Source organism: Gobio gobio, assembly GCF_949357685.1.
Source record: "Gobio gobio genome assembly, chromosome: 1".
Lineage (NCBI taxonomy): Eukaryota > Metazoa > Chordata > Actinopteri > Cypriniformes > Gobionidae > Gobio > Gobio gobio.
Genome location: NC_137097.1, coordinates 37,087,604 through 37,109,549, shown reverse-complemented (window position 1 = coordinate 37,109,549; position 21,946 = coordinate 37,087,604). Strand labels below are relative to the sequence as shown.

Below are 21,946 nucleotides of genomic sequence, written 5' to 3'. Positions count from 1 at the left end.
AGCGGGAGCCGCGCGCGCCCGTTGTGCATTCACACACTGGCAGTGTTTGTCTCGCGCAGCTGAGACAGGCTTGTGTATTGCAAATACAGACAAATATTGTCCATTCTGTCACATTTTCCGGTGTTCTCCTCCGACCCCTGTCTGTCTCATGCTTTGATTTATGATGGGCAGCATATATCTGCTGCAAATGCGACCGTGTTCCCCTCTGTCTCATACACACATGCATATAACATGTTGTATATAAGTAGTTCACATGATAAATTTAACATTTAAAAGTTAAGATATGCTTCTAGTTTTAATAATTTAAACATGCCTTTGAAGTTTGGGCAAAAACTTCTGGCAGTGTTGTGTTTTCGTGTATTTTTTTTTTTCTTTTCACAGTGCTGGATGTCATATGGTGATTGTGAAACACACGGAACACTTCATGGTGAAATTTGTTAATCAGGTCAGCTGAATTAAAGTCACAGTGCATTGTTCTGATCAAAATTGACATGATTAACATGAAAAATGTTACGCCAATGTGTCGGACTCGGTAGACAGCCAGTTAGGAAACAACTTCTACATGATATAAAAAATGTTTAATACTGTATCTTAAATAGTGGATGATTAAGCTATATATCATATGCTGAAGTACATTTCTGGAGTGTTAACGATTAAAAAACAACAACAACAAGAACCGTACAGAACCGAAAACCGTGACCCTAAAACCGTGATACTAACTGAACCGTGGGTTTTGTGAACCGTGCCACCCCTAATATATATATATATATATATATATATATATATATATATATATTACTTATCTGAACACATAGATGGCCCAATATAAAGTTGCGGTAAGAGAGATTACGCTAGTTTAAAGTTTGATAAAGGTCGTTGTATCTCTGTGTGTCACAGTTTAGACCTGCTTTGCTCTTGCTTTCTGCTGCTTTGCATTGTTGGGAATGTAGACAATATCACAATATTTAGTGCATATATATATATAAACCAAAATACATGTTTTAGTCATGTAAATTAAAAAAAATATTTTATCAAAGAATAAAGTCTTTAAGGCTTATGGTTCAAGGCTGTACTTGAATAATGTTCCTGTCTTGTTTTAACAGGCTGAAGAAGGTTAATGATTCACCACAAAGTGTGTCACATACATGCTGATGCAACCATAACAACCCTCTATTCTCATGGATATTCACAATTTGTTTAGGATGACACGAGGTCCCTCCCTTACATAGTGGCTATAAATGTGCGAGTGCATCAGTTCTGAAGCTTAGAGAGAAAATGGCTGTAATCGAGTCTTTTCTGCAGTTCTTCAGCACAGGTACAATACTGGGTGCTTTGTTGTTGCTTCTGGTTTTGTATTTGCTTTCCTCTGGAACCAGATCTCAGAAAGAGGGAAAAGAGCCACCCGGACCCAAACCTCTGCCGCTGTTGGGGAACCTGCTGACCCTTGACCTCAAGAGACCCTTTGACACCTTTTGTGAGGTGAGAACTTGATACGTTTAAAATTAATAGTGGGCATTTTTTTTTCAATTTGTAAATGTCTTTCTCTGTGTCTTCCAGCTGTCTAAAACCTATGGAAACATATTCCAAGTGTTTTTGGGTCCCAAAAAAACGGTTGTCTTAGTTGGGTACAAAACAGTCAAAGAAGCTCTCGTGAACCATGCAGAAGAGTTCGGCGAAAGAGATATTGCACCTGGTTTCAGGATAATGAACAAAGAACATGGTAGGATTCTTCTTTTTTTCTGCCTAAAATGAATGTACAAACGGTTAATGCTAGACAAACATTGCAAAACAAACATCTTGATCAAGCTTTCAGTTTTATGGAAGAAAATCAATGGAAAATGTATTTGATAAATTTTTTTTTAAAAGCTTGTTGAATTGCACTAATCAAAAAAAATGCACTGCATTAATGCTTGCATTTTAATGCATTGTATTAGGGTTCACATTTTTATGGGCTGAACTTGAACATGGTTGTATATGTAAGCTGTGAATATTTTAATTCAAAACATTTCACACACATTATTAAAAATGCAATAATCAATATTCACCTTTCAGATTTCACTTACAAAATATTAGGTCTGTTTAAAAATACAATCTATAAAATTTGACTGACCATTTTTGGTTAATTTTATTTCACTTTACAAATTCGCTTTCAAAAATTCTATGGTTCAAATTCGATAGGATATTCAACTGCGAACATCTGGGACCTGCAGGAATAGCAGTAGATGCATAATTTCCATCTGCTGTTAGTTGGCTCACCAGCAATTGGTGCAAGCACATGTTGATGAAGACCAGAGTGGGTAGAGAGATTCATTCATTCACAAAAAGTAGTATATGTGATGGTAAGCAGGGTTAGGAAGGTTACTTTTAAAATGTATTTCACTAGAGAGTACAAAATACATGCTTTAAAAAGTAATTTGTAATGTATATTACACAAGTTTTGTAACTTAATCTAAATACTTTAGAATAATTTGGAATACTTATAAGGTATGTAACACAAAAGGACCACCAAACATAGGACACCAAACATAACTTGCGAGTTATATAAGTCAGAAATGTGTGACATAAACTCACACAAATTATAAAGTCAGAATTGTGTGATATAAACTCACACGAATTATAAAGTCAGAATTGTGTGATATAAACTCACATGAGTTATAAAGTCAGGCTTGCATGACAAACTCACAATTGCGTGTTATAAAGTCAGAATTGTGTGATATAAACACAATTGCGTGTTATAAAGTCCGAATTGCATGATGTAAAGCCACAATTATAAAGTCAGAATTGTGAGATAAGTTGCTGTTACCTTTTACATTTTTTTTTTTATTAAAGTCGCAATTCTGAGAAAAACGTCAGAACCCCCCCCCCCCCACCCCCCTCATAATAGGACATTATAACTCACAATTGTGAGTGACTAGTGTGATATACAGAATACAGAAGGCAGTCTGCCGGAAGCTAGATATTTTACTTTATAAAATTTTAAATATGGATATTTTTCTTACACAAAAACATCACTTCACTTCAGAAGGCATCTATTAACCCCCTGGTGGATTACTTTTTAGAGCTATTTGAGTTATTTTTTAATATAACTCTGATTGCATTCGTTTGAAAGGAGAATGTCATATACACCTAGGATGGCTTGATGGTGAGTAAATCATGGGCAAATTCAGGTAAAACAGTTTTAGTGAATGAATTACTCTCTCAACCCATTGCTCTGGTCTTCATCAACAGCCGCTTGCACCTCCTGCTGGTGAGCCGACTAACAGCAGATGGATATTATGCATCTACTGCTATTCCTACAGTTCCCGGATGTGTACTGTTGAATTTTCTGTCGAATTTGAACCACTGAATTTGTGAAAACAAATTTGTAACATGAAATAAAATGGACCAAAAAAAAAAGCCTGTCGAATATTATAGGTTGTATTTTATAAACAGACTTAATATTTTGAAAGTGAAATCTGAAAGGTGAATATGGATTATTGAATTTTTAATAATGAAAATGTGAAGCCCTAAATGCAAAGTGCAAGCCCTAAAAATACAACACATTAAAATGGCAGCATGGCTAATGCAATGAATATTTTTTTCAAGTAGTGCAATTCCATAAGCTTTTTTGTTTCAAATACTTTTGGCATCATTTTACTTCCATACTACAGTTTCTCGGGGCCTCTCCAGGCCAATGAAATGCACTTAAATTAGTAAAATGACTGAATAATAAAATATTTTCATTCATTTTGGATCAAATGTGAGCTCATTATAAACATGCATAGCACAATTGGTGGTGAAAAAGCTAAAAATGCATTTGATTATGGGATTGTGTTCTTAAAAATGACTTTAATTTCAAGGAGTATTTTTGGGTTCCCAGCTATATTTGGTGACAAAAAAAGTTTTTTGAACATTTTTATGGTTACATAAATTCATGAATAGTCATGAAGAAATTACTAGTTGCTTATACCGGACATATAATGCATATACGCTAGCTGACAATGTATAAGTCCCAAAAGGTCTAGGGTTAATGTCTAACTGAGTAAGTAATCATTTTCTGCTTGCGTTATTGATGGTTCTGTATTGATCAGGAATCCTCTTTTCCAATGGAGAAAACTGGAAAGAGATGCGACGCTTTGCTCTCAGCAACCTGCGGGACTTCGGGATGGGCAAGAGAGGAAGTGAAGAGAAAATCATAGAGGAAATTCAGTATCTGAAAGGAGAGTTTGATAAGTTTGAAGGTACAAGCTGAAGACACACATTTATGGACTTTTTTCTGCAATCATGCTCTTACTTTAAAGGATCCGTTGAGAGACATTTGTTTGCTCTTCACAGGGAAACCCTTCGACACAACACAGCCTGTGAACTACGCTGTGTCAAACATCATCTCATCGATTGTGTATGGCAGCAGATTTGAATACACAGACCCACAATTCAGAAAAATGGTTGACAGGGCAAACGAAAATGTTCGGGTTGGTGGATCGATTTCTATGTTGGTAAGAATGACCGATATGTTAACCAGAACATTTGCTGAAATTACCTGTAGTTTGACCACAGACATTTGAATGCCCCAAAATCTACAACAGATACTTTTGAAAGTATATCTCTGGTGAACATTTGTCACTCAGTTTCTTGAAATGTGCATTTTTAGATTTACAATGTATTTCCGTGGTTGGGCCCGTTCCTGAAAAATAAAAGGATTATTGTAAAAAATATTATCCAAAGTCGAGTGCAGATGACAAAGTTGATCACTGGGCTGCTGGAGACTCTTAATCCACATGACCGCAGAGGGTTTGTCGACTCCTTTCTCATCCGCAAACAGAGTGAAGAGGTATGGAAATCATTATTTTTTTCCACCACAAAATGTTTAATGATGATGCCTTTTACAGCAATAATTGGACAATCAGGTGGAAGATGCAAATCATAAGTTTGCATGAGTACAGAGTTAATAAATAGTATACATTTTGTGGATTGCATTTGACAGAAATCCGGCAAGAAGGACTCATACTTTCACGATGATAATCTAATGATGACTGTTACAAATCTGTTTGTCGCTGGTACTGACACGACAGGAACGACTCTGCGCTGGGGTTTGATGATCATGGCAAAATACCCTCATATACAGGGTAAAAACACAGTAATGCCAAGAGTTTTTCCTCAATGCTGAATCCAATGGTGTCCTTAGGAACAAACATGTGTTGCATTTGTGTGCAGATCGAGTTCATGAGGAGATTGACCGAGTGATCGGTGGACGTCAGCCAATGGTGGAAGATAGAAAGAAATTACCGTACACAGACGCTGTGATTCATGAAACTCAGAGATTGGCTAATATAGTACCCTTGAGTCTGCCGCATATAACCAGCTGTGATGTTCACTTCAATGGATACTTCATCAAGAAGGTCAGTCAGAAGAATAAATGGGTATATGGCCTATAAAAGATTGGCCTACCATGTGCATCTTGAACATCGTCTTTTCTCCATTCTCTAGGGTACCACTGTCATTCCTCTGTTGACATCTGTTTTGAAGGATCCAAGTGAATGGGAGAAACCAAACAGCTTTTACCCAGAACACTTTCTTGATGAGAAGGTCCAGTTTGTCAAAAGAGATGCTTTCATACCCTTTTCTGCAGGTACAGTGAAACTTTAGTTCAAGGCCGTAACAATGTCTTGAACATTTTTGATAGTAATGGTCTTTTTTGTTTTAAGGAATTAAATTATTAAATAATTTAAAGGGATTCAAGCAAATAAACACTGTAAAAAATGTGTAAAAAACAATTATGTACCGGTAATTTTCTGCCAGAACATTATCCAGTAATGTTCCTTAAAATACATTAACCCTTAAACACAACACAGTGGTGCAATGTGTAATTCAAAATACAGGCACATGTAAAAAAATTGTTGTCACGGGTGGTTGCAGGAAGGCAGACAAAGACTAAGATTATAGTTCCAACATGTGTTTAAAGGGGTCATAGAATGACATTTTTGTGCAAGTTAATATGATTCTTTAGTGTCTAAATGAAAAGTTTGTAATATACTTTAATTAAAAATTCTCATTAGTATTGTAAGAAAACACTCAATTTACCTGGTCAAAACCAGCTCAGTTTTTAGCAAGTCATTTCAGTGTATGTGACTTTAAATGATAATGAGCTTTGCTCACCCCGCCCCCTCTGCTCTGTGGGGCGTTTGGTTCGACCCGACACAACACCACAACACACGTGGAGTGTTGACAACATTTGAGGGTATATTTTCGAGAAATAATGGCAACGGGAGTCTCTGAAGACACATCTGAGCAACCTTATCATTTTGAACCGGAGTCGGACCAGGAACAGATGACGAACCCATCGAAGTTCGAACAGGACGTTTCTGAATGGTTGGTTAACGTCATGTCACTTTGATCTATCTTTGTACTGGCAGAGTAGCGTAGTTGCTATGTGTTTACTGATGTGTTAGTTCATTGACAGATTGATGTTATGTTATAAGATTTTTTTTTTTACATTACTTCTTAATCAGTAACAGACACCGTTATAAACCATGTACAAAAGTAAGCTTAGTGTAGTGTTACCACGTTAACTTTATCACCCGAGTACACAGTTTGTAATAACAAACATAACGCGTTGTTCATTATAAACGTGGGATTATGAATTATATTGAGAACGTCATAAACAGAAAGCATGCCGTAATGTAACTTACCCTGTAAACTTTAGCCTCATTCATCGTGAAGCGTGCAAGCGATTTGCAAAGATTAATATAAAGGTTAATAAAACGTTACACTCACATCTTCGATCTTCCTGAGGTGCAGCAGGAACACGATCCTTTTTTCAAGAGCAGCTTATTAGCAAAACCTGCTTTATACTGACGCTCGTTTATAAAGCAGTCTGCTGAGAAATGATTGCGCAAACATTGACGTTGATCGGGGGGAATATTCCCTTCTAAAACAAAACTCAGCACTGCAGCCACTGGGTCTTCAGCAGTTCGGATTTAGGAACATCAAAATTACTGCTGTGTTCGTTATTACACTCAACAACACAACACCACAATCGCTTAGACGCCATTCTGCTCCAGAGTATCAACAATGGAGTATCGCTCAGGGCGGGTCTGTGTTGAAACGCTGCTGTCAATCAACAATCTTAGGAGGGGCATACACCATGTAACGTCACACGGTCGGACGGCTCGATTTGAGACAGGGGAAAATATATAAGGAGATTAAAAAAAAACACTGGATGTATTTTTATCAATATAGGATGGTTGTGTACAGGCACAGCCAACACACATTTCCGTATAATCAACTTGTAAAAGTGCATGTACCATTCTATGACCCCTTTAATACCAATGATCCACAACACAGGCAAACAGGCAGGAGCAACACACACTAAATGTGAATGTGACCGGACAGAGAATTAACGTGTAGGCCTACTTAAATTGGAACTCAAACAAAATGATGATTAATAGAACACAGCTGAACCAAAAAGTACAACTTAAATAGGAACTCAAACAAGATGATTAATACAACACAGCTGAACCAAAAGATCTTATAATGACGGTGACTATGGAGTGGCGTGTTGTTTAACATTTCTATCATGAAACAGTTGTCAAATGTTTACATCTACTGACATCTCCGTTTCACTGTTCGCCCTCAGCTTCTTCTGTCAGTCAACAGCAAAGCCCATCTTCCTTTATCTGATTGGTTACCTCAATCCAATGATGAGCGTTGTTAGTTGTTAACTTTTTTCTTTCAAATTTTTTGTTCTTTTTTTCCTTAAAATGTTGTAGTTAAGGGAATTGCATGGTATATATATATTTTATTTTATATTTATTTCTAAATAAAACTATACAAATATTGTATATGTCAGGGTGAGCGAGGACTCAAGTGCAGGAATAATGGTGTTTTTTATTAATAACAAAATAAAACAAACACAAACAAAACTACCCACAAGGGGCAAAAACAGAATATATCACAAACCAGGAATCAGGATACATGAAGCGCAGGCCACAGAAATAAACTAAAAACGGAGAAGAAGATTTGTAGCCACAACTCTTCTTCTTCTGGCAGAAGGGGTACAGCAATGGTAGGAAGTGAGGCAAAATCTCACAATAAAATAACAATAAATAAATGTGCTACTTACCAGATTGTGTTTTATTAACGCCTACACCCTAAACCTACCCTTACAATAATGCAAATGCAGTAATTAAATGATGCAATATTGATGTGCGCATGCCCAGTGCCCGTAGTTGTATCCCTTTCTATGCTGTGTTCGAAATCACCCCTTATACCCTCATTCACTATTCCCTACATTAGTCTACTGATATAGTCCACTTGAGGGAGTGAATGAAAACGAGTGAGTGATTTCAGACACTAAGTGCACCGGAAAGGCTGCCGTTTTTGCAGTTTGTGCTTGCTGTTTATTTGAAACGTAGCAAACCGGCAGCTCCAGTAATAATGAAAAGATTTATCTTGAACTCTGCCGTGGAAACTTGCATGTATAAACCTTAAACAAACAGTTTAATAATCAATTAAAAAGGAATTTATACCTGTATACATGATATTGCGCTGGACCAGTGCGGTTTGGACGATGGATGATTGATTCAGCTGCGGGCGCCATCTCCTGGCAGAAATCTCCCCCAGACCCTTAAATAGGGCACTATTTGAGGGAACAGCCATTTAGGGGTGTCTGAAACAATAGTGGATGTTATTGAGTGCACTCATTCAATCCCACAATGCACCGCGATAATGGATAAAGAATACCCATTACGCACTGTGAGAGTCGCGCCGCGCATTGAATGAATTCTCGCGTCTCACCAGGAGATGGCATCCACAGCGGAATCCGGAACCAATGTATGTGGGTTGGACAAGACCCACCCACTTTTTTAAGACTAATGATATTGGACCCACTCACTTTTATCGTCTCTAATTGAGCACATATCTGTTTACCTAACTGAGAAACACTGATTAAATGCGTTAGAAGCTTTATTTTCACTTTTCGAATATATTTTCTTCAAAATAAATGGCTCTCTGATCTGATATGTGATGGGACAAAGGAGTAGAGGGAGTTCGGCAAAAGGCAGATTCGAACCTCGGGTAGATTTGCATCACATCTTCATGCCATGCGTCATACCCCTACACTATCATTGCTGCAGAAAATTTGGACTTTTCCGTAGTTTTGTCTGCCTCAACCAGACGTTTAGTAAACAAGCCGATATATTTATACTTAGTGTAAATTGCACTCCAGTAAACATTTTCTGTGAAAGGACCCACCTTTTTTTTTGCTTCTGACGCCCATGCAATATAGTATATATAGGCTTGTAGTTTACTATATAGTATAAAATGTATACTATACTATATATATTTTATACTATAAAATCTGTACATACAAATATGAAGTCTTTATTTTTAAATTAAATGCTTATGAGTTACTTTATTATTCTTACATTACCCTTTCCCAGAAAGTACAGTGCCCAACAAAAAAAAAGAACTATAGGGTTAACTTTAAGCTTGTTGGCTCGTTTTTGGAGAAGTGGAGTAATGTAGAATGAGGGTACATGGGGCGATTCGGACAGCGGTAAGTTAATTCATTCAGAGCGCAACTCTCACAGTGCGTTGAGAGAGAGTGAGAGCGATTCAAAAGCATAAGGAGTCGTTTGCTCTCGAAACACTCTCGCGGTAATTTGATGTCATACGCAGATCGGGACCAGGGAGGGGCAGGAAAGTTGAACCAAGGAGGCTCAGACTTCCAGGGCGGGATGGGAGGGATGGACCAGGCGGGCATCGGCGACTCTGGAGCCAGGGCGGCGCTCACAGTTCAGGGGGCCAGGGCGGTGCACACAGTTCAGGGGGCCAGGGCGGCGCACACCGTTCAGGGGCCAGGGCGGCGCACACAGTTCAGGGGGCCAGGGCGGTGCACACCGTTTAGGAGGCGGAATCCTCCCTGGACTCGGGACAGGAGGCAGAAACCTCTTCGGACTCGGGACAGGAGGCGGAGTCCTTTCCGGACTTGGGACAGGAGGCGGAGTCCTCTATGAGATCTGGTTGTGGGCTGGAGCCCTCTCCGGACTATGGTCGCGGCCTGAAGTCCTCTCCGTAATCTGGTCGCAGGCTGGAGCCCTCTCCAGACTCTAGTCGTGGGCTGGAGTAACCACTGGATGCTGTTCAGGGGCTGGAGCCATCACTGGGCGCTGGTCAGGGGCTGGAGCCATCACTGGATGCTGGCCAGGGGCTGGAGCCATCACTGGACGCTGGTCAGGGACTGGAGCCATCACTGGACGCTGGTAAAGGACAGACCACGTCAGGGCAATGCACTTCGGCTGCTTTGGGACAACGTCTGAAGTGTTAAAAGGGCTGGAGGAAGCCCTGTGCTCATTCCAAGCACGCAGGACCACCACAACATAAAATCCCAACACAGCCCTCCTGGCCATGTCCGGACTGACGGGATCAACCTCAAGGTCAACAGCAATCTCTCAGACTATCTCCGGGCTAGGGAACACTGATGTCGGATCCTCCGGGACCACCGGACTTGGGTGAACGCCAGGAGCCCTCCTTTTCCTGCGCCTACCAGGGCGAGTCGATGTGGAGCCAACCGCTTCTGGGGAAGCTGGCGCCACCTCTGGGTCGGTGGCAGATGAGGTGACTCCGTTCTTCCTCCTCCCTCTCCCTAAAGGAGGACTGGGGACTTGGCAGTCTGGGAGTAGAAGTGGGGAGGACCAAGAGATGGAAGGCCACCCTTCCATCCACGGTGGTATACATACCCCACAAACTGCAAAAAGGACAGTATCCCCAGCATTCCCATCTCCTAGGCTCTGACAGGCTCATTAAGGCTGCTGTTAAAAATGTCCTTGAGCACTGCGTCACTGATGTTGAGCCCTTCCGCTGCAACCACGAACTGGTGAGCAAACTCCTTCATGCTGGCTCCCTCTTGCCGAAGAGAGAGCAGTTTGCTGCGTTGTTCTGCCATCTGTTGAGTGGAAGGGCAGGGAGATGGGAAAAGGAAGATACCCATTTGTCTACTGAGTCCTCTAGTGGTTGGATCGTTATGTCAGGGTGGGTATGTGTGAAAAGGAGCGAGGACTCAAGTGCAGGAATAATGGTGTTTTTTATTAATAACAAAATAAAACAAACACAAACACAAACACAAACAAAACTACCCACGAGGGGGAAAAAACAGAATATATCCCAAACCATGAATCAGGAGACATATATTTATTTTTACAATGTATGCAGTATTTAAATAAAAACAGAGCAAAACTATTTAAAATCCAAAGAATGGAGGCAAATTAGTGTCATCTATTGGAAAGAAATAAAGAAAACATCTGTAATACCATCGTATTGCCAGTATAGTGTATAGTTATATAGATCATCAGGGTTGTCTATTCCCTTTTCCCTAGTTGCTGAGCACAATGTTTTCAGATTTTATTTACTTTTTAATTTATTTTATTTTATTTTATTGTCTCCATCGTGGCTGATTTGTGGATTGTACCCAAAAAAAATATCTGCATTTTCATGTGTATAAATCAAGCGGCAACCTCCCGCAGTTTCTCTTGAAGCCAATACGGAAGTGTCTTAAACTGCAATTCATCAACTGGCCGCTAGGGACAGGCTCCAGAAGGGAGCAGAATCTCATTGAGCCCCATGTTAAAATGGCCAACTTTACAGTAGAATAAAACATTTTTACAGCCTGGTACAAATTGTGGTTTTGGTCTATACAGCTAATTTTGCCCTTCATGACAACTGTGAGGGGGGTGAATTGTTTTATAACTCATTCGTTTACGTTATATAAAGCATTAAAGTTATGCATAATTAAGGGCGTGGCCACTTCGAGTGACAGGTGGATAGCCATTTATCTGCTGTCTGTTAGTCATCACTTAAGCTCCGCCCACGTCCCGCCTTTTTGCCCATTTTCTGTTATCCGGGAGTGACCCGGGAGTGACGCGCGATGATGCACTGCCAAGATGGCAACGGCCATCTCGTCCATACTTTGCACTTCAGAACGGCTCATCAGAATCCTATGGGTGACGTCACGGACACTACGTCCATATTTTTTTTACAGTCTATGGTATATATATATATATATATATATATATATATATATATATATATATATATATATATATATATATATATATATATTTTTTTTTTTTTATTTTATTTTTTTTTTTTTTTATTTCCCATTCATTTTCTATATATACCTCAGTTATATTTAATTTTTGACAGGAATGAAAATGAGGGTGATAGAATTAGATTCCATTTAATTAGTTTTTTTTAACAACAATCTGATTGTTCAGCAGATTAAACAGCTTTTTCTGAAGAAAAAAAAAACAGTATGCAAAAACTTAATAAAACAGTTTTAAAAATTTGGGAGTTGTGAATATTATGTGATCTAGGACCTTTATACAGTGTGTGCCATTGTAAAGACTGCAAGTCTATCCCTCACAGCCTCGTTTTCATCCACATTGAATTCAATATGGGGTCTAACCTGACTAAGGTCTTTGACAGGTAAAGTTTTGTATCATTCCTATCATTGCTCTCTCTCTCTCTCTCTCTCTCTCTCTCTCTCTCTTTTCTCACTTCCGGTGTGATTGTTGGGGGTGAGCGTGGACTGAGTGGTGCGAGTGGATTCTGTGAGTGAATCTTTTTTTTTTCTATACTGTTTTCTCTCTGTTCGTTTTTTTGTGTGTGTGCTTTGTTGTTGTTGTTGTTGTTTTACGTTATCGTTTTGGGCCGCTTGCTACCTGTTTTATCGGGAGCATGACGGCCCCGCGTTTGCATTGTTTGAGTTCACTGACCCGGCGTCATGGAGTGAAAGTGGCGTCCGCGGTTAGTGTAGAGAAATGCTGCCTGGCAGTGGGTGATGTCGTTGGGCATGATAGCATTCTGTCTGCATCCAGGATGAATAACGCTACTGTTGTATTTCTAAACACTGTTGAAAAGGCCAATGAACTAGTTGAAACTGGGATAGTTGTTGATGGTTTATTTACCCCTGTGTTGCCACTTTCTACACCTTCAAAGAAAGTTACATTATCTAATGTACCACCGTTCTTAAGTGATGAGATATTAGCTAAAGCTTTGTCTCGTTATGGAAAACTGGTCTCGCCCATTAAAAAGATCCCTATCAGCAGTGAGTCGCATTTATTAAAACATGTTGTCTCGTTTAGGCGTTTCGTTTACATGATTATGAATGACGATGATGATGTAGATGTGTCTCTGCATTTTCGGGCTGATGAGTACGATTACATTATTTACGTAACGACTGACAAAATGAAATGTTTTAATTGTGGGCAGTCTGGTCATTTAATCCGTGCGTGTCCCGCAAAAAAGTCAAACAACTCAGCTGTTGCTGACGTAATCGCTGTCAGAAGCGATGTGGTACTAGTTAGCGCTGAATCCGATGGAGCAGGACCGTCAGATGAAGCTCCGGGTGTTTCAGGGGTACGAGCAGTGAATAGCACAAGTGATGATGTTTTACCTGTGATCACGGTGACTGATGCTAAAGAGATGGCGTGTGAAAATACAGTTTCAGATGTAGAGGTGTCTAATGTTCAGGCGGGGGCAGCCGTTATTGGGACGGATAGGCATTTAAATGGAGATTTCAATAGCGACCTTCAATCTACTGTGAGAAACAGTGATGATACTCGAATGGAATCAGGGCAAACTGATTTTAAAGTCCCGTTAAAAAGAAAGAAGTCTGGTAAAGATCTGATTATTAAACATGCTAAGACAGCAGATAAAACTGTGTTAAGTGATCAGGATGAAATGGAAAGTGATTGTGAATCATCTGATTCAAGTGTTAGTCTTTCTCAGAGTGAGTTTTCTGGACGTCATTATGAGGTTGATGACATCAAACTGTTCCTTAGAGCTACAAAAAATAAGAGAGGAGTGTGCGTCAATGAATATTTTCCTGATGTGAAGCAGTTTGTCGAGAAAACGAAGTGCTTCATGATGGAGGGCTCCTTTACTAATAAAGAGGTCTATCGGCTGAAAAAAATAGTGAGGAAACTCAACTCTGAGCTTAGTAATGAGGACAGTGAGAAAACATAATCCCATCTATTGTAGCAGAATGTTCATGTGGGGGGGTTTTCTTTGTTTATTTTTATATTTATTTTCCTTAAATATGTGTCATGTTAATGTTGCTTCTCTAAATCTGAATGGTGCTAGAGATATGCACAAAAGAGCTGAACTATATGAAGTGATTCATCAGAAGAGAATTGATGTCACTTTGTTACAAGAGACACATACTGATTTAAATAATGCTGCGGATTGGGCAGTAGAATGGAATGGACTTGCTGTTTTAAGCCATAAAACTTCAATTAGTGCTGGAGTTGCTATTCTTTTTTCTAAGAGTTTTATCCCACACTCTTATCAGGCTGAAGAGGTTGTTAAAGGCAGACTTTTGAAAGTAAGAGCCTCTTTTGAACATGTTGTGTTTGTTTTCATTTGTGTGTACATACCAACTTCAGCGGTTGAAAGAATTTTATTTTTAAATACTTTGTGTTCTGTGTTACAAAGCGTTGCTGTTGATGAGTATTTAGTTTTGGGTGGGGATTTTAATTGCACAGAGTCCAACTTGGATAGAAACCATGTTGAACCTCACTTACCCTCACGACAACGTCTTGTTCAGATATTAAAAACGCATGATTTAATTGATGTTTGGAGGCAGATTGGTGGAGAACAAAGACAATACACTTGGACTCATGTTCGTGATGGCATGATTTCTTCAGCAAGATTGGATAGGTTTTATGTTTTTAAACATCATGGCAGTATTGTTGAGAGTTGTTGTATTACCCCATCATGTCTCTCAGATCACAGTATGGTGCAGTGCAGCATTTTTTTAAACTCTTTTAAGCCAAAGAGTGCTTACTGGCATTTAAACACCACTTTATTGAGTGATTTGTGTTTTAAAGAGAGTTTTAAACATTTTTGGGATGTTTTTAAAACTACAAAGAACTCCTTTAGAACACTACAGCAATGGTGGGATTTTGGGAAAGTCCAAATAAAGCAGTATTGTCAGCAATATTCTCAGAATGTCACTAGAGAAGTAACCCTGATGTTGAACACCTTAGAGACTGATATTTTAAAACTGCAAGAATTGGCTCACTTGCATGGAAGCCAAAGTGATGTGGAGTCTCTCATAAACAATAAGAAGACTCAGTTATCTGATCTGTTAGGGGTTAAGGCACAGGGTGCTTTGGTCAGGTCACGTTTTTTAAGTATAAATGAGATGGATGCACCATCAAGGTTTTTTTTCAGTTTGGAAAAGAAAAATGGGCAGAACAGGGTCATTCATGCTCTACGTTCTGATTCTGGAGCATTACTCACTGACCCCAAAGCCATTCGTAAGAGAGCAGTTACTTTTTATGAGTTTTTATATAAAAATGAACTTGGTCCAGATTATAGGAATGACAGTGATTTTTTTGATAATCTTCCTCAAGTGGCAGAGGAAGTCAACGCAAAGATTTCCGGTGCCTTGACAATGGGGGAGTTATATAAAGCCCTCCAAGGTATGGAGCTGGGAAAAGCACCAGGGATTGACGGTCTGCCAGTCGACTTTTATAAGTCATTTTGGTCAGAGATTGGAGGAGACTTGCTGGAGGTACTGAATGACAGTTTAGCCGGAGGGCTACTGCCGTTGAGTTGCCGCAGAGCAGTCTTGACTCTCCTACCCAAAAAAGGGGATCTGACGGACATCAAGTGTTGGCGGCCGGTCTCCTTGTTGTGCAGTGACTACAAACTGCTCTCTAAAGTTTTAGCTAATCGATTGGCAGAGGTCCTGGACCAGGTAATTCATCCTGACCAAACATACTGTGTCCCCGGCAGATCAATCTTTGATAATGTTTCCCTGATTCGAGATCTTCTTGATGTCTCTAAGATGTTAAATTTGGATTGCGGTTTAATATCATTGGATCAAGAGAAAGCTTTTGACCGTGTTGAGCATGTTTATTTATGGAGAGTTTTAGGGGCTTTTGGTTTCTGTCAAAAATTTATTGATCAGGTGAAAATTCTCTATAGTGATGTTCAGAGTATTCTCAAGGTCAACGGTGGGTTATGTGCTCCTTTTGGAGCTTGTAGAGGTATCAGGCAGGGCTGTTCGCTTTCAGGTATGCTGTATTCTTTGGCCATAGAGCCGTTATTACAGCAAATAAGAATAAAACTCCATGGCATATCTTTGCCAAATTGCAATGGTCAATTTTTATTATCAGCATACGCTGATGATATTGTGGTTATGATCAGTAAGCAAAGCGATGTACATGTTTTATCTGAATTGCTTGCAAAATTTAAAGCTTTATCTTCTGCTAATATTAATTGGAATAAAAGTGAAGCTTTACTTATGGGAAGTTGGAAAAGTGGGAAACCAACACTTCCTGCAGGTTTACATTGGGGAAATGAAGGTTTTAAATATTTGGGTGTTTTTTTAGGTAATGAGACAATGGTATATAAAAATTGGGAAGGTTTAATTGAAAAAGTTAAGGGACGCCTGGACAAATGGAGGCATTTGTCTCCAAAATTATCATACAGAGGACGCATTTTAATTATTAATAATTTGGTGGCGTCTTCCTTATGGCATAAGTTTGCCTGTGTAGACCCTCCTTTGCAGTTACTTTCAAAAATTCAGGCTATCCTGGTGGATTTTTTTTGGGATAGATTGCATTGGGTCTCACAAAATGTTTTATTTTTGCCTAAAGAGGAAGGTGGTCAAGGCTTGATGCATCTTCAAAGCAGAATTGCAACTTTTCGTCTGCAGTTTGTGCAAAGACTGTTGGATGGACCTTTAAATTGTAGTTGGCGTGCTGTTTCATGCCTGATTTTACGTAGTTTTGTAGGATTGGGGATGGACAAAGCACTTTTTTTGATGGATCCCTTAAAAATGGACACTTCTACTTTGCCAATTTTTTATAAGAACATTTTTAAAGTTTGGAGTCTCTTTGATGTTCAACGACCAGAAAGCTCACATTCTCTTCATTGGCTACTTGAGGAACCCTTAATCCATGGCTCTCGGTTGGACATAACGGACAGTTCGTTTTTTCCTGGACTTAGCAGGGTGCTGATTGAACACAATGTTACAACTCTGAGTCACCTACTAAATATTGTAGGACTGGATTTTAAGAATGGAGCAGTATTAGCTCAACACTTGGGGATCAAGTCTATTCGTTTGGTTACTCAGTTGCTCATGAAATGGAAAGCTGCCCTTAAAGAAACTGAAATGGACTTGTTAACAGAGCATTGTGTAGGCTCCTGTGTTCCTAACCCCAAAGACTCTTTTCCTTGTTTATTTTTGTCTGTAAATGTTGAAGGGATTACCTCCCCTTTTATTGAAAGTGGTGCATATTTGTGTGTAAACCTTTTCTCGAGTATTGGTAAATCTTTGTACAAGTCATGTGTTTTGGTTTTTAACAAAAAGGTGTTAAATGGAAAAGTTGATTCTCCTTGGCGTGATTTTTTAAAACTAGATCAAGGCACAAAACCTGAGTGGAGATCCTTGTATAAACCACCGTTGGCCAAGAGAACAGGTGATTTGCAATGGAGAATTCTCCATGGTGTAGTCGCAGTTAATGCTTTTGTGTCCATTTTAAACCCTGATGTTGCTTCTACATGCCCTTTTTGCTCTAATAGAGAAACTGTTTTTCATGCTTTTATGAATTGTGGTAGACTACAGTCTTTGTTTTTAGTTGTAAGCAATGTTTTTAGGAGGTCTAATGAGACATTTTCTCTGGAGACGTTTATTTTGGGGTACAAATATGTGAGGAAAAAAAGATTTGTTTGCCAACTTCTGAATTTTGTTCTGGGCCAAGCAAAACTGGCCATTTATACAAGTAGGAAAAAGAAAATAGAACAAAATGTTAATCAGAACTTAGTAGCATTGTTTTCCAACTTGGTGAAATCAAGAGTTATGGTTGATTTTCTGTATTATAAGTCTATTAATGATTTTGTTACATTTGAATGTATTTGGTGCTGTAATGAGGCTCTGTGCTCTGTTTTAGAGGATGAATTGATTTTTTCGCAATTTTTGTGATTTTTTTTTTTATTTTTTTATTTAATTTTTTTTATTTTTTATTTTTTAAAAAAAAAATCTTTATTTTTAATTTTATTTTTTTTATATAAATGTACTGTGTTTTTAGGAGTGTTTTGTGAATAGGAGAGTTTCTTGTAATAAAAGCGTTGTTAAAATTCAAATTCTCTCTCTCTCTCTCTCTCTCTCTCTCTCTCTCTCTCTCTCTCTCTCTCTCTCTCTCTCTCTCTCTCTCTCACTCAGGCCGAAGGGTTTGTCTCGGAGAGAGTTTGGCCAGGATGGAGCTCTTCCTGTTCTTCACTTCCCTCCTTCAGAGCTACCGCTTCACAACTCGACCTGGAGTGTCCGGAGATGATTTGGATCTCAAAGGAATAGTCGGAATCACATTGAATCCGTCCCCACATGAGCTGTGTGCGATCAGACGCTCCTGATCCATGAAAATATCATCAGTCCTCAGAAAAAAAACCTTGTTTCAGTATGAGTTGGATAATTTCTGCACGTATTTTACTCATTCTTCTCACTAAATGTGTATATATGTAAATAATGAGCAATGTATCAAACCACTTCTGACTTTTTGGATTAAAACTTCTCAGATAAGTAAAAAAGCTTTATAGGAATTATAATGTATAGGAATTAAACATTTAGTTGCTAGATTATAAAACAATCTAGAATATTGTTACTGATTGTTTGGAGAAATAAAAGCATTTTTGTGTCATAATTATGAGTTTTCATAAATTCCACTATGTCATTGACATTTTATCTCATAATTTCATCTTTTTATGTCATAATTATGACTTTTATATAGTCTGTGAGCAGTCTTTTAGAATAAACAAAACTTTATTGAAATGTTTAGCATACTACACTTCTCTGTTGATAATTACAAGATGCTTGCCATGTGATGACTGTCCATTCATTCACTATTTTTGTGGTGTACATGTGGTTTGCTGCTTTATCCTGCATATTATGGCATTTTCTGAAAACTCACAAATTTCACCTCACAAATAAAATGTTTTAAGGCAAACATTGCTTTTTTTGTTGGTGGCTATGATTTTTTTTTATGATGGAATTCCAAACCTGCCATTATTTAAAAAAAAAAAACATACATAAATAAATATACATATAAATGTAAAAAATAAAAAAATAAAAAAATATACATAGAAAAGCAAAAAAACGAAAATAAATAATTATTCATACACTTAATTCCTTATTTATGTATATATTTATTTTTTCCATATTTATTTATTATTTTATTTATTTCCACATTTATTTATTTCTACATTTATTTATTTTTACATTTATTTATTTCTACATTTATTTAGTTCTACATTTATTTATTTCTAATTTTATTTCTTCCTACATTTATTTGTGCGTATGGTAATGAGGAGGGCGTGGTTTACCTCAGACATAGCAATCGACCTCAGAGTAGGCGAGGGCGAAGGGTTGAGGCCACAGTGACACCCTGTGGTCGACATACAACAAGTATAGCTTACTGACGTTCATACTGTCCGTGACTTCGATAGGTATATGGTCAAAATCTTAAATCTTACTGTATGACATGGATAGGTTACTCTTTATTCTGGACATGGCCGTAGAACATCGTCTGGTCTGGATTTGTAAAATATCCTGGGCTAACAAACATGATCAGCAACATCTTCAACAGACAGGGATTCTGAAATGGAAGCGCTTATATTTCCCATAGCGGTCAGAACACACAGAAAGGAAGTTGCCCATATATATATAGGCTACAGTCGACACAAGCTTATTGATCAATGCATTTGGAATGAGACCACAAAGGCTTCACATTCATATTTCCTATTTGACAAACACATTAGAGCTTAGATTGGGCTCAAAAAAATCAAGCCCGTCCCTACCCGAGCCCGTGCATGTTGTGTCTGAGCCCGGCCCGACACACAATGAGGCCAAGCCTAGAAGCAGACCGGTGTGACGCTCAGCTCAATAATCCGCTCTATGCCATGCCAGCGCTACTGAACCCTCACCGGTAAAACAGCTCGCTCAAATCCCGCTCAGACATGACATTTATCTGTACTGTAGCCTACTATATTTGTTGTAGCCATTAAACAATGTATTTTTTAATTCATATTTATGTTAAAATATTAGGCTATAATTTATACATCTGTCACGGTTCATGAATTCACTATCTCTTTCTTGTACGCTTTACGTATGTGTGTTTGTGTGTGTGTGTGTATGTGTTTGTGTGTGTGATTGGGCGCTGCTGCTGATTGAGATCACCTGCAGCTGTGATCAGCGCTACACCTGCAGCTCATCAGTGTAAATTTCCATCCATTAGCCCAAAAACCGAATACTAATGACTTGGTCAGAAGGAATTCTGCCTTTTCAGCCTTTCGGTGAAGTTCTCTTAATTTATTGATATCTCATTTTAAATCTGACTCCATTAATAATTTTATCTGACTCCAATTCTAAGTGACTCCATAAAGTGTGCTACATTTAGAGCTGATTTTACGATTAGTTGCGATTTAATTTAGATCGTTGATTTTCTTTATATCTTCCTAGTTTTTATATTCGTTCATCGAGAGACCCTAAATCGCAGAGAGACAGACGCGTCCGGATCCGCGCGCTCACGGGCACAAAACGGTTACTTCTGTGATTAGTCAGAGGGTGTAGAGTGAATATTTTACCTTTAAGTGGTTGCACATGCTCACTCAACAAAAAGTGTAATTTTAGTAATATTCACGGACTACAACGTGCTAACCCAGCGATAGTCAGAAATCGGAATATCGAGTACGCTGCGCTCCATGCTTCAGTCGTACCGTCATCGGTGTGATCTATCATAACCCTAGATTTTGCGGTAATAAAGGAGTATACATCGATCCATACTAGAATAATGATTTTGGAACCATACAAGAGAAATCAAGGTTAACATTTATTTTGGCCAGACAGGAAAAGTAAATACGTAAACAAGAATCCATGGTACACAACTGATCAGCGTAAAAACATAAAACACAATTGCAAAGCAATATGAAAATAATTTAAAAGAGTCATCATGTCTGGCACATCTACATGCAGTTTGCACGGGGGGTCTGACTACAGAATATTCCCCCAGAGAGTTAGAACATCCAGCCTTAAATACTCCAACTAGAACAAAAGGTTTGTAAATATTTGCAACACCCCCACCTGGTTTTGGGGGAGTGGATCAGATATCTTTGAAGAGACTACTCAAAGGAGAACTGAATTCTCATTAGTTTTCCAATCTTTCTAATACTACCAGTGACTGCAGTGAAACTGAGACCATTTTACCATTCACACTGAGACCTTTAAAAAGACATCAAACATGAAAAGGATAAAACAATAGATTTACAAAATACATCATCACTGATATATCTGCAATTGGTGACTTGAAACCAGGACAAGGAGAGGGCAAAATGGGGAGGGGGGAGGAATGTTTGTCAGGGTGTTGTCACAGTTTCTGTGAGATCTTTTCCTCAAGATTAGTGACTTTTATTGTTCAATTACTGAGGTGTGTATCTCAGCTTTGTCTTAGCACCAAAACCGACTCTTACATCAGCACACCCTATTTAATGTCTCTCTGTTTGTCATGTCATTTGTCAGAGCATTGTTGGATGTATCCTCAAGTGTTCCCGCTTGCCTCCTGTTTCTCTCCTGCTGCCATCCGTGTTCCCTGGTCTTCGTGTTCCACGTTCCCTGGTCTTCGTGTTCCACGTTCCCTGGTCTTCGTGTTCCTCGTTCCCTGGTCTTCGTGTGAGCGTCAGAGCCGTGGGTGTGGGAAGGAAGAAGACGGGGTCGGCGTGACTGGGACTGCAGTTAATTTATCACTCAGAACAGGTTCAAACATAAAGCACGCACGAGGGCGTTCAGCTCAGCACAATCAAAACACTCAATATTCAATATTTCACTCAGTTTCAACAGTCTCTCTCCCTCTGGCAGAAATGCAGACCTAGTCCAGATCTCTCTCTCTCCCTCTCTCTCCCTCTCCCT

At 38.8% G+C, this 21,946-nt stretch overlaps 1 protein-coding gene across 1 annotated transcript; it reads left to right on the top strand.

The window, feature by feature from the left end:
* The first annotated feature begins 1,124 nt into the window (after positions 1-1,124).
* Positions 1,125-19,001, top strand: LOC307137012 (cytochrome P450 2K1-like). Its single transcript, XM_079834440.1, has 9 exons — positions 1,125-1,479; positions 1,558-1,720; positions 4,071-4,220; positions 4,315-4,475; positions 4,631-4,810; positions 4,964-5,105; positions 5,194-5,378; positions 5,467-5,608; positions 18,215-19,001. The coding sequence occupies exons 1-9, from the start codon at positions 1,276-1,278 to the stop codon at positions 18,400-18,402; spliced, it is 1,515 nt and encodes a 504-aa protein (XP_079690566.1). The 5' UTR covers positions 1,125-1,275; the 3' UTR covers positions 18,403-19,001.
* The last annotated feature ends 2,945 nt before the right edge of the window (positions 19,002-21,946 follow it).